General features: G+C 40.8%; 1 protein-coding gene across 1 annotated transcript in view; it reads right to left on the bottom strand.

Moving 5' to 3' along the window:
- Positions 1–8,598: 8,598 nt before the first annotated feature.
- The window catches only part of mtnr1bb (melatonin receptor 1Bb), a 52,759-nt gene continuing 44,821 nt past the window's right edge, over positions 8,599–16,536 (bottom strand). The window contains exons 2-4 of the mRNA XM_005928024.3: positions 15,961–16,079; positions 15,505–15,849; positions 8,599–14,275 (exon numbers count right to left, since the gene is read on the bottom strand). Coding sequence (XP_005928086.1) covers positions 13,853–14,275; positions 15,505–15,849; positions 15,961–16,079 — 887 coding nt within the window. The 3' untranslated portion in view covers positions 8,599–13,852. The remainder of the gene's footprint in view (positions 14,276–15,504; positions 15,850–15,960; positions 16,080–16,536) is intronic.

Here is a 16,536-nt window from a genome sequence, read left to right as displayed (position 1 = left end):
CATATTAGAAAAAATCCTTGTCCCTTTCTTTAAATCAATATTACCACAAAGCCGAGAGCAAACCCAGTCCAAAGAGGACTGCGCAGAAAAAATATAGTGACAGCATTTCTGCTGTAGAAAAGGGCAGTATTCCAACAATGAACAAGCCTGTTCATCACAGCTTTTACTACTTGTTGAAAAATGAAGCATTGGCTGCATGGTTGGGCAGAATATATTCTGCTTTAACATAAGTAGATAGTCATTTCCACAGTTTGTATTTTACTCTCTAGACTCTTTGTCAATAAATTTAAAGTGATATATATGTCACTAGTATATCACAGAGGACACAGAGGAGTATTTTCTATATTTGTCGTTTGACAAATGTTGCACACAACAGGAGAAAATACTCTTTCATTACTGAAACTACTCTGCTTTAGGCAAGAGTGAGACTTGATTAAACTGTCAGGAGGCAGTACACACGACATGTACTTTCTTGCTGTCAGTCCACTGGGCAATTACTATACTGACCCAATTCACACATGAGTGCAAAAAAAGCCTGAAAAGGTTCAGGTTTTCAGTGCATGTGCTGAAACTAGGGTTTAAGAAGAACAACATGATAAGTTAATGAAGTCTGGAAATTGTATTTAAAAGTGAACATCAGCACTGGAAGGCAAAAACAGCAGTCAACCAAATGTAAGATGCACTGCCTTCTTAGAATGGATCCTATTTGCATGAGTCATTATCAGTGAAGTAGTGTATAGATTGGCAATGAGCTAATCAAACCAAATAAAATAAAAACTAGATGCAATCATTAGATGCAATCAAAGTCCCCCTTTACACATTAAATGTTAATCAGAAAATAAATATTTAAAAAAAAATACAAAAGAACTCACCAACAAGTACCGTTAAAGAGTAAACTGAAAATTATATTTCAGTGAGGCAAATATGGCTTTCCAAGCAGAAAACTCTCCAGTTGACTTCAAAGAGATCCAAGTGTGTCCAGGAGAAGCCTAAACTGACAGCATTTGATGGCAGCTGAACATTCACTGACTTTGAATATCATTCTGTGATAAAACAGACTGAAAAGAAAATGAAAAGTGGAATACCTAATCTCAACTGCTGAAGTCTGCCCAGTCAGATTCAGAAGAGCATGACAGTTTGGCTGCTTTACAGTTTTGGTTTGTTTAGGGCTGTTTATTTTATTACAGAGAAAGGTAGGTGTCTGCAGTGTCTGTTGCCATGACAACCATCGGGCACTGCTTAAGGTCTCAGCAGTTATCAACTGTCTTCAGGCTCCCGTGGTCCTCAGCAAAGACCAGGGAACCAACTCCTGCAGCACCAATTCAGTGGACGTCTAGCAGTTACAAAGTACAGTAGTTAAAAGTGTATTGAAATGGAACAGTAATGTGACCATAATTGTTGTTCTTCAGCAGTACAAGAGGAGCATGCTTTGGCAATAGGACACATGCTGTAATCTGGCTAGAGCAATTCAGACTCAGTAGCTTTGGAGGCATTTTTCTGTTGGCCATGCTTTTGAATGAAATCTTGCTCCGAGAAAATATTTAAACAATAGCTGTTAAGACTTGCAAAGTCAGCAGGCAAGGATTATCACAGTAAGTCATTTCTGCATAGGACAGTTTCACAGCAATTAACATCATTGGATGCTGTTGTAGATAAAAATCACATCTCTTTATTATTACAGGTCTCTGGAGCAAATGTTTCTGCCGAATGTTCATATTCACAAAATTCGTCCATCCGAATACACAGAGCCAAAAGCGCATCTAGGGAGGAAGGTAGTTCACGAAGCATCATTTCATTCTGTATTTCCTCATTAACGTTAGTAAGTAACGCACTCTTAAGGGCCTCTTCTCCCCATTCCGTCTGTATATGTTTTATTCATTATGAAACACTATGTCCTTTTCCATTATTCATTAATATATGAATGTGGATTGTCATATGCCTCATATATGAATTTGTCATTAAATGTAATCATATCATGCTTGATTGGATGAGATTCTGGGTGGGTGTATTGGAGTCTGCTTTGGAGGGGTTCTTCTTGTATATGTCAAAATCATCTTTTTCTGTAGCTGCTTCTGGTCCTCTTCCATTTCTTTTGTCAGCGGTGTACCGCAGGGTTCATTATTGTTTTTCCGTGTTTTTGCTTCTTCCTCAGTTTTGTATCACCACTATGCAGATGGAATAAAACTCTAGGTCCTCTTGCCACGTCAGTGTCACAATCTGGTAGAAGGAACTCAAGCGCAGAGCGGTAGGCGTCTCCAAAAAACAGGGGCCTGGAAGGAGGGCACAACGGGCTGGAGAGCACTGGCTTGACATGAGACACATGAAAGACGTTGTGAATGCGCATGTTGCGTGGCAGTTTGAGGCGGACAGACACAGGGTTCACAATGGTGTCGATGGGGAAAGGGCCAATAAACGGAGGAGACAGCTTTTTAGACTCAGTCCGTAGCGGCACAAAGCCGGAACACGTGAGAGGTGAGGAGCCGGGCCGTCTCCAAGGCAGAGGGGAGCTTCGGGAGGGCGACAAAGTGTGCAGCTTTAGAGAAACGATCAATAATGGTAAGTATAGTGGTGTTACCTGCAGAGGGCGGCAGACCCGTGATGAAGTCCAAAGAAAGTGGGACCATGGTCGGGTTGGTGTAGGGAGAGGCTGCAGAAGACCCGGTGGAGGGTGGTTCGAAGACTTGTTCCGGGCGGAGGTCGAACGGGCTGACACATACTCCTTGGCATCCTTAGCCATAGCGGGCCACCAGAAGTAGCGTCGGAGGAAGGATAAGGTGCGAAGGACCCCAGGATGGCATGAAAAACGGGCGGTGTGAGCCCACTGGAGAACCTGAGAGCGGACGGCTGAAGGAATGAAGAGGCTTCCAGGATCCGGTTCGGTCTCCTGTGGTCGCCTGTAGGTGATAGTAAAGTCAAAACGAGCAAAAAACAGCGCCCACTTGGCACCCGGGATTTGAGACGTCTAGCCGAGCGCAGGTACTCCAGATTCTTGTGATCCATCCAGACGATGATTGATTGTGCTGCTCCCTCCAACCAATGTCTCCACTCCTCCAGGGCCAGCTTGACGGCCAGAAGCTCCCGGTCCCCGATGTCATAGTTACATTCTGCTGGAGAGAGACGGCGAAAATAAAAAGCACACGGGTGCAGCTTACCGTCCTTCTTTTGAGACAGGACCACCCCCACCCTGGAGTCCGACGCGACCACCTCCACAACGAACTACCATGTAAGGTCCGGTTGCCGGAGTATGGGTGCAGTGGTGAATCTCTCCTTTAGCAGGGCGAAGGCTTGCTGAGCGGCAGGATCCCACTGGAAGGGAACTTTGGGAGAGGTGAGTTTAGTAAGAGGGAGAGCAATCCTGCTGAAATCGCGAATGAACCGTCTGTAAAAGTTAGCGAATCCCAAAAAACGTTGCAATTGGCAGCAATCAGGAGGAGTAGGCCATTCCACCACTGCCCGCACCTTCTACGGATCAGTCCCCCTTCTCGATGATGCGGCACAAAAAACTACTGAAGTCACGTGAAAGTCACACTTCTCCCCCTTCACAAAGAGCCGGTTTTCCAGGAGGCGTAGCAGGACCTGCCATACGTGGACTTGGTGCTCCTCGAGAGCCTTAGAAAAGATCAGGATGTCATCTAAGTACACAAACACACAACGGTTAACAAAATCACGAAGGACATCATTAACCATTGCCTGAAACACTGCGGGGGCGTTGGTCAGCCCAAATGGCATCACAAGATACTCAAAGTGTCCCCGATGCGTATTGAACGCGGTGTTCCACTCATCCCCCTCTCTGATGCGCACCAGGTGGTAAGCGTTGCGCAGATCCAGCTTGGTAAAGATAGTCATGCCCTGAAGCAGTTCAAAGGCTGAGGAAAGCAACGGCAAAGGGTACTTGTTTTTAATAGTGATCTAGTCAATACACGGCTGCAGCGAACCATCCTTCTTATCCACAAATAAAACTCCAGCCGCGACAGGGGAAGAGGAGGGGCGAATCAATCCCGCCGCTAGCGACTCCGTTATATAACGTTCCATAGCATCCCTCTCGGGCTGGGAGATGCTGTACAGGCGGCTAGACGGCAGCAGAGCTCCAGGAAGAAGATCGATGGCACAATCGTACAGGCGGTGGGGGGGAAGGGACCGTGCACGATCCTTACAAAAAACATCCCGCGGATCATGATAAACCCGCGGAACCATTGAGAGGTCCGGGGTGTCGGACGATGAGGCCGTGGGCGGAAGCGGAACGGGTGAAGCCGCAGCCCGGAGGCAGTTCATGTGGCAGTTAACGCTTCAACCCAGTATGTCACCTTTCTCCCAGTCAATATGTGGGTTGTGGAGAACACGAGTGATGTCGTGCAGGCGCTGACCCGATGAACGCAGAGAGGGCGTGACAGAGGCTCCAAGGCGATGTTTAGTTTGCCGGCGAGCGAGGTGTTAATAAAGTTCTGCTCAGCCCCAGAGTCAATGAACACAGAGAGAGAGTGAAAAACAGTCTGATAGCATAGTTTAGCCAGTAAGAGAAGTCTGGGGAGAGGGCTTTCACTCGACAGATCGCCCACCAGCACCCTCTCGATCACTGGTGCCAGTGTCGGGCAGGAAGAGACAGAGTGGCCTTTACGGCTGCAATAAAGGCACTCACCGGCAGCAAGGTGGTGCTGGTGCTCCGCGGGCGACACCCGTGAGCGCCCAAGCTGCATGGGTTCTTCCTCATTCCGGGTGTCGGCGTCATGCGGCCCACGGGCTGCAGTAGAGGTCCCACAAAAATCCAGCGGTTCATGCCCCGAACGTGTGCGTGCGCTCCCGTGTGCGCGCACTTGGTCGTCCATCCAAATACACAGAGCCAAAAGCGCATCTAGGGAGGAAGGTAGTTCACGAAGCATCAGTTCATTCTGCATTTCCTCATTAACATTAGTAAGTAACGCACTCTTAAGGGCCTCTTCTCCCCATTCCGTCTGTTCGGCCAAAGTAGAAAAATCAATAGAAAAATCAGCCATGCTTCGTTTACCTTGTTTGAGCGCGAGCAAGCGCTGGCCGCGCTGGCAGTTGTGGCCTTTCTGTCAAACACACCTTTAAACTTAACAAGAAAGTCAGTAAAAGTGATGACCGGATCTGCTTGAAGCACAGCTTGTGCCCAGGTCAGAGCACGATCTTGGAGTAACTGGACAATATAAGCAATTTTGGCACCATCAGTAGAAAAGGCTTGCATTGCTGGCGAAACTGAAGGGCACATTGAGTAAGGAAACCAGCACATTTATCAATTTCTCCAGTGAAAGCTTTTGGTGTAGGAAGAAATCTGTCATAGTGAACAGGTGAGGGAGCAGGTGGTGTGGCACTTACTGCTGGAGCTAGCGCCTCCTGTGGAGGAGCGGCGACAGGTGGAGCTGTCGGTAGCGGTGTTAACCGGGCCACGGCCTGAGTGAGGTTTGCAAGCTCTGCTCGAAGGTGAACAAACATTTGCTCATGACGCTCCAGCAGCGCGGCCAAAGTGGCGAGGGTGGGGTCTGAGATCGTCGAATCTGCTGAGTCCATTTCCGTGGCTGGATGATTCTGTCACAATCTGGTAGTAGGAACTCAAGCGCAGAGCGGTAGGCGTCTCCAAAAACAGTTTATTTACAGCACCAGTGCACAATATATATACAGTGAAGGGGAATCCAAACTCCAGGGAATCACAGGGAAGCTCTCTCACACTCACTCACGTCTTCTTGCCCAAACTCACACACGTTCACACGACTGGGGGGGGTCACAGGTACTGGGAGAAACACTAACATCTCTAGTACAATCATCCAGCGACGAGAGGATCTGTGTTCCAGCCTCAAATAGTGCTCCTGGGTGATGACCGCTGATTGTTGACAGGTGTGTGGGCCAAGGGCGGGAGCCCACAGTGAGCTCCGCCCAGGCAGAGAGGGAGAGAGAGAGAGAGAGAAAACCAAAAACCACATGTAGCCTTGTGGGGCCGGCCGGGCGGGCACGGAGACCATGACAGTCAGTCTTATTAGGAACCTTGAGGTGATTTTGACCCAGCCTTTACTTTGCATGCTCATGTTAAATCTCACACTTTGTTTATTAAATATTGCCAAGATAAATTCCATTGTGTCACACTCTGTATTGCCTTTTCATTCATTCTTCACTTGTGTTAACAGAGCTTCCTTGGAATGACTGCAGGTTGTTCATAATGGCTCTGTCTGGCTTGTGGCTAATTCTTCAAAGTAATTAGCTGTCACACCATTGTTAATTCAGTTGCACTGACGCTGTTATCTGTTTTGAAAAGGAAACTTTGTTTTTAGCATTTTGTTATGAAGCACATTGTAATATGGCAGCTATGTGAATACAGTCCCAATGCAGTGGTGTAATATGAAACATGAAGGCTTAGCTTAGAATATTTGATTTTGAGTAATCCTCATATGACCTGACTAAAAAGCTTAAACAAGCTGGAAAAAAAAATATCATACTTTCACCTTAAAATGATAAAAAAAGAAGACTAATCTGAAGTGATGTGCAGCAGGTTCTTTTAAGGTCAAGGTTTCCCTTAAGGTGCTAACACATTTATACTTAATCACAGAAAATCAAGAATTATGGCATAATACTGTTTTCAAGACATTAAAGTCCGTTTCATCAGTGTATATAAATGTATTATTACAGATCATGAAAAACCACGAGTGCTTTGAAGTTTCCTTTTTTAAAACCTGCTGAGTTCTTCTCAACAGGAGAGTATCTGGCATGCTGTTTCTGTCTTAAATGTGAAAGGGTCCTTGTGTTAAAAGGGCACACAGGTTTAGAGCACATGTTTTCTAAATCTCAGAATTGTGGCATTTTGCTCCCTTTTTACTCTACATATATGTGTTGCCAGTACAAAAGATTTCCCAAGAAACCCTCTTCAATTAAAAGTAAATCAAGCGTTCTACATAAAGCTCCGGCCACACAGTATTTACCTCATATTTGCATACCTAATCTGTGATGATGATATGTAATTTCAGAAAACAGTGCTCTCTAATTTCATTTCATTTTAAAGCTTAGGAGTTTTAAAATGAAATGAAATTGCATATTGTTGTTTCTGACTAAAATGAATACATGGATTAATCTAATGCATGGATTATCTTTGTTAATCCATGCATTAGATGCAATCAAAGTCCCCCTTTACACATTAAATGTTAATCAGAATTACTGAAGGCAATTGCATTCAGTGAGATGAGCTTTGGTCTACAGCAGGCAGAGACGTCAGCTTTAAATATGACTTTAAAGTCTTTGCTGATCTTTTAAACTTTTGATATTCACTGTAGCCACTTAACAACAAATACTGAGGAGGATATATCTTTTCTGAGCTGAGCAGGGTGGTAATAATTACAGTAAAGGGGAACACAATAATTACACTTGTCATATTAATCACATTGATATAAAACCAGCCTACCTAATCAGTAGGTTGCTGTTATAAAGGGCCAAGTTTCTGTCTGTAGAGTATTATATACACTTACGTTTCACCTAGTTAAGTTTTGAAATCTCATCACATCATATCCCCAGAAATTATCATGTTGAATTTACAAAGTATTTCATGTGGAGAGAGTGTTTTATGAGGTGATATTACATGCTGTGTAGCTTCTATTGGAGCAGCTGATTTGTCTTTTTCCACTAATATCCCATTATAGTAGTGATGTGTGCACTGCGTTTGATAATGAGAGTGAGTAGACTACCATCTGGATATCAGCGCCTGCAATTATTCATCATGAGCAAGGAGAAGTTTCTCTAAACCACACCCTCATTTCTTAATCGTAATCTTTGCCTCCGGTGCTGAATCACCTCCAGCTACTCATCCCACAGTCTGTTGCAATCTAATCTGCTTTGACTTGACTAACAGCCACCCTGTTAGACAGTTCTTTCCACTTATATTTACTCTGCACAGTTATGTGAAAAAATATCTGTGTTTATTCTATTAAAGTGATTTAATTGAGAGCTCAAGAATCTAAATATAGGTTTGATAAATGGACTTAACTCTTAATTGCCCCTTGGAGATAAATAAAGTCTTTCTGATTCTGATTAAGTATACATTTTTTAATGTTTTTATCTCTCTGTGGCAATGTGAAGCGACTTTGCAGTCCCCCAAATTTAGATCTTCACCTTTTCCAGTCTAACATTCAGTGCGAGTGCAAAGCGGCATAGTCTAATGGCAGGGAGTTCAGGGAGTTCAAAAGTATGCACCACAAGCTGGCAAAAGCTTTCCAGCCCCAGGTCAGTCATAATTCTAAACCTTAGGAGAGTAAGAGGGTGTCTCATAAAAAGAAAAATGACCCTTAAAAAGTTCATAGTCACACATCTACACAGAGATGAGTCATTTTTTAGTCAATTCAGGCTTTTAAGAAACCTTTTTAGCTGCATGCTGAAATATTATATGGAACAAGAGGCGACTTTTGTTGTGATTTGGCGCTATATAAATAAAATAAAATTGAATTGAATTGAACAAAGTGCTGGGAAGCAACAAAAGTCTTTTCTAAAATATGCAGATTTAAAAAAAAATAAAAATAACAACACATCAATGACTAAATCCAACAAAGCATGATATATGAATTTTATTTTCCATAACATTGTGTTTTAGGAGAATTGTACATATAATTCATGGGTTGTTTTTTTTTCTTTTTACACACAGTTCATTTTAAGCAGACTCAGTATCACAACATTGTCTTTTTTTTCCTTTTTCTTTTTTTTTTGTGATGAAATTTTAAATTTCGTTACATTCCACAGATTTCCCTTTGGTTACTCAGACTCAGACCTCTGGGCATCCTGCCCCCATTTGTGAATTCATGCCAATTAGTGTCGGTCATAAATAACATCAGACAAGCATGCACATTCACACAGCCTCTGGAACAGAAAACATTTATCATGACACAAGTAGTCAAGTGGCTACACACCTGAAATGTAACATAGCAACTGTCCTGCTTAATCTGGTGGCGTTTCACACCAAAAAAAGTAATAAAGCATTTAAAAAAAAATTTCACAAAAGCCATTTAGGACATTAAGATACACAGTCAGTTGCCACATTTAAATAGTTACAAACTGTTTATGAATTCTCCATCTTTTGCAGCACCTGGTCAGCATGAGCACAACTTCTTTTGTAAGAAAGAAAAAAAAAGATTTAGATGATTGAGTTCATCACTGCAGGCAGCAGACAAATGAAAAGTGTCTAATGAGCTGCAGACGATTAAGTGGCCACTGAGCGTAAAAGTTAATCAGTTGAAAAGCACTTGTGCTTTGCAAATATTTAATTATTGTTGTCGTAGTCACAGTTGTAAATGACACATATAGGGTTTCTTATATGTAAACAGTACAAAAGGTGCATACACAAGGTTTTTTCTCTCTCCCTTTCTGTGGTTTGATTTTTTTATGTCCTTTACAGGATACTGTAAGTGCATTCAGTTATGTTCCCAAGGCCTATCATTTTATTTTCCTCTTTGAGAAAGTGCTTTGCTTGTAATTTGAGCAGTCTTTCATCCTTTTCGGCTGGTGTTGTCATGCTCTTAAATAATCTATTAGTGACACACAGACACGCACTCACACACATGCAAAACCGAATGCTGTTTAAGAAATTTGTGCAGATCAAAATAAAAGACAGGAACAGTGAAATCTCAGGGTTAACGTGTTCATCATGTGCCAATATCCCTCAATCAATAAAAACTTTATATGAGGCATAATGTGTCATGTAGGTTTGTAGCTCAGATTTCGTGGATACCTTTTTTAATATTTGCTTGCCAGCCTGCTGCACAGCAGTCATTAAAAGGCTATGAAGGCTTAACGAGTAACGGCTTTAATAAGTGTATTCACCATATGAGTGTTTCTCTCTGATTCATTTAATTTTATGAAATTTTGACTTCATCAAGTTATAATTTGGGAATATCTTGTGATCTGTGTAGTAGCCTGTAATTTGGAAACCCATCTGTTGAAAGATGTAAAGCGAATGAATGACGAATGTGTTTACACTGCCAAATGGGTATTCGCTTTTTCAAATGCAAACTGGCACCTGGGCTCACGCTACAGATCACATTGTGGAAATGATCATTTAAAATGATTAGGACATTCCTCTTTTACTAGAAAGTCAATAGTGCGTTAATATTGCGTACAGCATTTGGGGAAGGTGTGGGAGAGACTCCAACACCATACTGACAGACAGACAGTGTGTGTCATCTCATTTAGCACTGCACTCAAAGTGATTAGTTGCACACAGAAACCTTGGCTTTAATCTTCCAATGAAAAACAGAGTGACGATCTTCACTGTTTACTTTGCGTCTTCACTTTTTGAGGTAAAATTGTATGTAAATCATTCACAAGTAAGCCGAAAATAGCTTTTTCAATTCCAAAGTTGTGTGACTCAGAATTTAAAATGTTGTTTTGATTCGTCTACAATTACACGTAGCACAATCGCACTGATAACTTCTGCTGGAACGCACCAATTTATCCCTTTGCTGCAGCATCTCACCTGGTGCAAACACAGTCCAGCATGGTGATCAAAAAGTAGGATGCCTTTAATATAAGGACCTCTAGGAATAGCTGTGCATTCAAGATAGTTATCTGTTACCATGCCAATGTAAAAACTCATCATACAATTTACATGATTTAAGAGGATTGATGAATCACCTTGCTGCCATGTGGTAAAGCCCGATGAGAAACTGCAGTATGGTGGTTGGTTTTAAAAGTAAAGCTGGTGAGGGTGTGCTGTAGGTGATGGAAAACAGCATTTTAATTACAGCAAACCATTAATTTATCAAGGAATGTGTAATATTTGGTGGCATGGAGAAATAGGCCCACACTGTGAGCGCAGGGAACATAAATGAACAAAGCTACATAATTTTGCCCTAGTGTATACAAGACAAAGACACAAAGGAAAAAAAAAAAGATAACACTTGTTCTTGTGTTTCAGCAATTTAGTCTCCTGCCTGAGGTCTGCATATGAACTTATGTGCAATGCTGCAGAGAAAACTTTCTATAGACAGCTGTCCTGAATACATAAAAAGAAGCAGTATGGAGGCAAACCAGGTTTGCTGAATGGGTTCATTATTAATAGACACTATGGCACTTGCCGTATAATATTTAAAAGTTTGACACGATTGTATTAACTATAAGGCAGTAGTTTTAAATTGAAGAAAAAACAAAAAGAAAAAGGGACTGAAGGTATTCTAAAAATGTCCCCCAGCAACATCATGATAAAGTGTATGTGCACATAACCCCCTTCACCTACATCCATTTCTTTGGTTTGAACTGAAGTCTTTAGCTCCCTCCAAGTGCATCTAAAACACTCTCCAGATTAGTTTTCTCTGTCAATACCAGCATCGCCTTTCTAGTTGTTGTTTTTACAACTTTCTCTTCCCTCCAGTGACCTGGGCACCACTTCTGCTTCCCTGATGGGGAAGTGACCTTCCCAATTCCTCTGTTCCCAAAGAAGCCGCACAGTCCCTCCATATGTTTTCCTTTCAAACACAAAATAATAAACCACTGCTATTCTTCCCCGCCTTCCCTTTTCTGCACCACATATTTCAGTGTTTGCTTTGAAATATTCCCTCTCTGTCTGTAAGGTTTACACTTCTGTCTTTGTGGTATAACTTTGAGCTCGGCATCTGTGAGCGTCTGGCTTTGCACACGTCAGCCTGTATAGGAACACATGAATGTGAACCTACAGTGCATTTAAATGTCAGAGAAAAGCAGAAAAACAAATCTGTTACATTTTAATGCACATCTTATTTCACCATTCTTAGAATTTTTTAGTGATGCAATGTTCGTGTCAGTTACCTTAGAGGTTGTTTTAGATGCACTATAATGGGGTTAATGGGAAGAGATGATAAAAGTAATCCAATAATATAGTTATTATGTGGGGTTGTTGAGTTTCAAATATACATAAAAAAACACATTTTAATACATCTCTGATAACATCATAGCACAGGTAAAAACAACACTAACACTAATTTACAAAATATCCCTTTGAAATGTCTTCGGACTCCCTCGTAAGGTAGCTAATGAACTGCAAATGTTTTGGACAACAAAACATATCACAAGAAAAATGTTCAGTAGGCACCCTGAGATGGGAAAACGGATATGAACAGAACTTACTCGGACATCTACGATGTATAAAACACTGTTTACTGATAAGAGGCAATGAGTGTCATCCTCCTGTCAAATTTACTACAAGCAAGTGACCCGCTCCTTACATTTCACTAATGTACTCTCATTGCTTCTCTTTGTTTTACTTTCCACAATGAAAGCATCGACGTGTATCCATGGTGAATTCAGCTTTTTTTTTTAAATAAAAAATTATCACGAACAGCATTAATAAACAAAGATACTAAATTACCTATTAAATGAAAAGCTAAAGCTTTGCATAAGTATTTCAGCATAAATAAACATATCACCACTACATCGTACTGCACAGCATATGATGTAGGAGGCAGAGGAACCTGAGCCCAGTCTAAACTGCTTGCTGCATTCGCAGGGCTTTAGCAGTGAAAGGAGAACAGCTTCATGAACTTGTTGTGTGTCTCAGTCTTTTTGTTATTATGCGGTCTAGAGAGCAGCAGTGCGGCAAATCAGAAATATACCATGACATCTTCTTGAAATATGGATGTGCTAAGGTTAGGAACTAGCTGAGTTAACTTAATACTGTTTTCAGATGCAACTTATGTTGGAGAACTTGGATTGGAGCGCACAGTGTGTTTTGAATTGCATAGGAAAGTGTCCACAGGGAACTGTCCATTTGCTGCACTTGGATATTTGATGAAACTGAATAAGTTATTGCATTGCACTTTTATTTCTGTAGATTCAGATGGATTTAATGCTGTGTGTACTGAGTTTCTACCTTAGCAAAAGTACAAAAGGTTCACTATAACATAATACCTGTAGTATCAAAACTGATTATGATGCAAAATGACCATTTCTGGTCACCTTATGTAATTTTTTTTAATAAGTTTTATTTCACATTTATAGAACTTATAGAAATTTCTCTAATTTACAAGTATATGTTTGGGTCTTTTCTTCGGTATTGCAAGAAGCCTAGATAGCCATATCACACCTACTATAGCAGATATGAAGCATAGCTTATTTGTTGAGTGACTGATTGGTTGAGCAGCATCAGCAGACACACAGGTATCCTCCACAAGCTACATCATGTGCACTAAAATAAAACAGATATGTCAATTAGCACATATTACATGGTTTGATGCTAGTTTTTCTCTCAACTTGTTTTGTGCCATCCATCACCTGAATTAATTTGTCATGTTTATTACTAAGATTTTGTTTCCTGTTGTTCGCAGTGCAAGAAGGTCAAACCAGGCAGTATTAAGTATTATGCTACTGCAGCATTTAGGCTTAGCACTTTCACCATATAAAACTCTATCAAACTGATATTATACTGTATATTATCAACAGTGAGACATCATTTCCTCTTGTACTAATCTGACGTTCAGGTGAGGCGAGTTTTACGATTTGAGGCTTCTGAAGTTACTAAAGACAAGTGTGTGGTTACCATTGCCACGCAGTTTGGTGAATTATGTCTTAAAGTCTACAGCAGCAGACATTAAAGGATATCACATTTTAGTAATGTGTCATTCAGATTGTTAGAGTAATAACAACATGAAACTGCAATACATGGCTTAGCTGTCAGATATAATCTCTAAAGGGTTTGCTCCATTGACGCAAATCACAGTTATTAAAACCCATCACTGGTAAAAACTCTGAGTTTAAATGATAGAATTCTTCATATCTTGGTACAAGAAAACAAAGCCATGTCTTTCAGTTTCATTCATTACTTAATACTCTTTAGCTGCACAACTACCTGGATGTAACACAAAACAGGAATTAGCATTTAATAGGCTCAAGAATTCAGACTTCATTCTTTGTTTGTGCGATCTCTGACTGACTCGTTGTTATTGAGCGGCGGAGGCGGCGATTGCTTGCTCCTCATGCTCCTTCCATCCGTGGCGGCTCGTGAAGTCTCCGTCACGAAGAGCCGAGTCACCCAGACGGAGGTGACAATGCGTTTGTACTCATTCCTGAAATTTCGGTTCAGTAAGCCATAGATTATGGCATTCAGACAGCTGTTGAAGTAGGCCATAAAGTAGCTGACTACAAAAAGCCACTCAGGGATACGAGGAGCTACGCGGGACGGATCAATTGCCACCGCCAAGCCAATCAGGTTAAGTGGAGCCCAGCAAATGGCAAACAACACAAATACCACAAACATGGTGATGAAATTCCGCAAGTCACTCGGTCTCAGGCGAGGGCTTTCTTCTGTCTTCACTTTACGACGCACCTGGACATGAAGAAAATATATTGGACATAATTGTAAATGATGTGAATGAAAAATTCTTTGCTGAGAATGCATTTTTATGAAGTGAGCTTTTTGAAGTGCAGACTTCCAGCTTTTATTCAAAGGGCTGTAACAAAAATATTGCATTAACAGATTAGTATTTACAGCCAATTTTATACAAGGTACCCCATTTTCAGAGGCTCAAAAGTAACTGGACAAACTAACATGATCTTAAAAGGAAGGATTATTTTTATTGCTCTATTGGGCTGAGATCAGGTGACCGACTTGGCCACTTAGAATATGCAATTTCTTTGCCAGACATCTCTATACCATACTGTGGTATGTTTCAGGTCATGAGCGCTTCCTTTCCTTCTCAATAGTATACATCTTATTATTATTCTGGCACAAGTAAACCTTTCTATGCAGATGTTTTGTGGCCGTCTAATCTAGCATTCTTGTTCTGGAGTGTTATAAGTAGCTTGCATTTTGCTGTAAACCCTCCATATTTACATTTATGACAGTGTATCTTGATCACGGTTTGGAAGTGCTGCATCAAACTCTTTCTTGAGTCGGTTAGATATTATGAAGTTCTTCAATCATTCTATTTAAGTATGTGTCACATTGTTGATTTTTAACTGGTTTATTTATTTATTTTTATTTATTTTTATTTTTTTGGGGGGGGGGACTACAAAAATGGCTTTGATTCATAAATAGTTGATGCAGTCCTTTTGTTAAACTATTTTGAATTTAAGCTGAAGGTCACATTTCAATCATATTTTGACTGTTTGATTTAAAGTCTAATGCAGTGGTTTACAGCAACAAAATTACAAAAATTTCGGCGCAGTATTTTTATTGACTGTACATTCACTAACCCACACAGAAACACAAATACGCACTAACCTTGCTTTTTGTAGCTTTAATTAAAAATAAAAAAAATAAAAAATTGCTCTAATCATTAATTGAAATTTAAATGTCAACCAAGGATTTTATGGACTGTGATGAGTTTTTCAGTACATGAAACTATTTATAATGTACACTCAGCAAGTAATGGGTCAATTATCCAGGGTTTAAACATAAAATCATCACATTTTTCTATTCTACTCTTGGTGTTTCTGTATTATTTACAGCTGGTATTGTATTTACTGGTTTTGTTGGTGGTATTGCTTTGTTCTAAAAGCTTTAATATAATTTTTGAGACTGTAAATATTAATGTAGAGAGCCTGGAAACTCACCTGAATAACAAGTACCCAAATGCGTAAATAACAAAAGGTAACCACAGCAATGGGAACCAGAAAGTGAACCACCACTACTGCCACTGTGTAGGAACTGCTGACATTCTGGGCGAAGGTGCAGGAGTAAACTCGCGGGTCATAACGCAGGGAACCAACGAAGAAATTCGGGACAATGGCCACTACGGTGAGCAGCCAAATTAAGGCAACAAACATCAAAGTGTTGCGATAGCTGTATAGCCGACTGTATGCGAATGAGTGGCAGATATAGCAGTATCTGTTCACCGCAATTCCAGTAATGTTGAAAATGGAACCGATGACACTGAGCCCCATAAGGAAACCACTGACCTGAACAGAAAGAAAGAGAGTGAAGTGTTTTTGTCAGACTGTGCTGGGAGTATGCTTATTGCTGCTGTAGTGGTGGTAAACTGAAACAAGCTGAAAGCTCTGTGGTCTTACCATGCATTGTGTGTTTCCCAGAGCCCATCCATCATGGAAAAGAGCGTAGAGAACCAGAGGGTAGGGGTAGAAGGCTACCACAAGGTCAGCAAATGCCAGACTCACCACAAACACATTACCTGTAGAGGAAGATATAAGGAGACGCTGTCATTTCTATGATATACATTTGCAGAAATGTGCTCTCCGATCATGTGTTGACTCGCATCACAAACACCATAACTGCTGCTCTCTTAGCACTAGCCTGACCCTCAAATGTGAGCGTGATGAATTCAGCTGTCATCTTCTCTTTCTAAACGTTTGCCTGCAAATGCTCAGTCTTTAGTGTCAGTCACTATACTCTCATATGGAAAAGAAATAGTAAAAACATATATGATTTACTCATGAAAGTGGCCACTTTCTCATTACTTTCATTTTTTTTTTTTAGTAATTATGCAAAACATACAAGTTTCATTATATAATTTTTCAAGGGATCTTATATGTGTTTTCACTCTTGTATGCTTTTCAGACAAGTTTCATACAAGACAGATAAAAACTTTATAAGATTTATATATATCTTTTCCATATGGGCTGACAACT

This window comes from Haplochromis burtoni, unplaced genomic scaffold (assembly GCF_018398535.1).
Source record: "Haplochromis burtoni strain Fernald_Lab_line unplaced genomic scaffold, NCSU_Asbu1 Contig_109, whole genome shotgun sequence".
NCBI lineage: Eukaryota > Metazoa > Chordata > Actinopteri > Cichliformes > Cichlidae > Haplochromis > Haplochromis burtoni.
The sequence above is the reverse complement of the archived record's forward strand: the minus strand, read 5'-3'. Positions and strand labels throughout refer to the sequence as shown.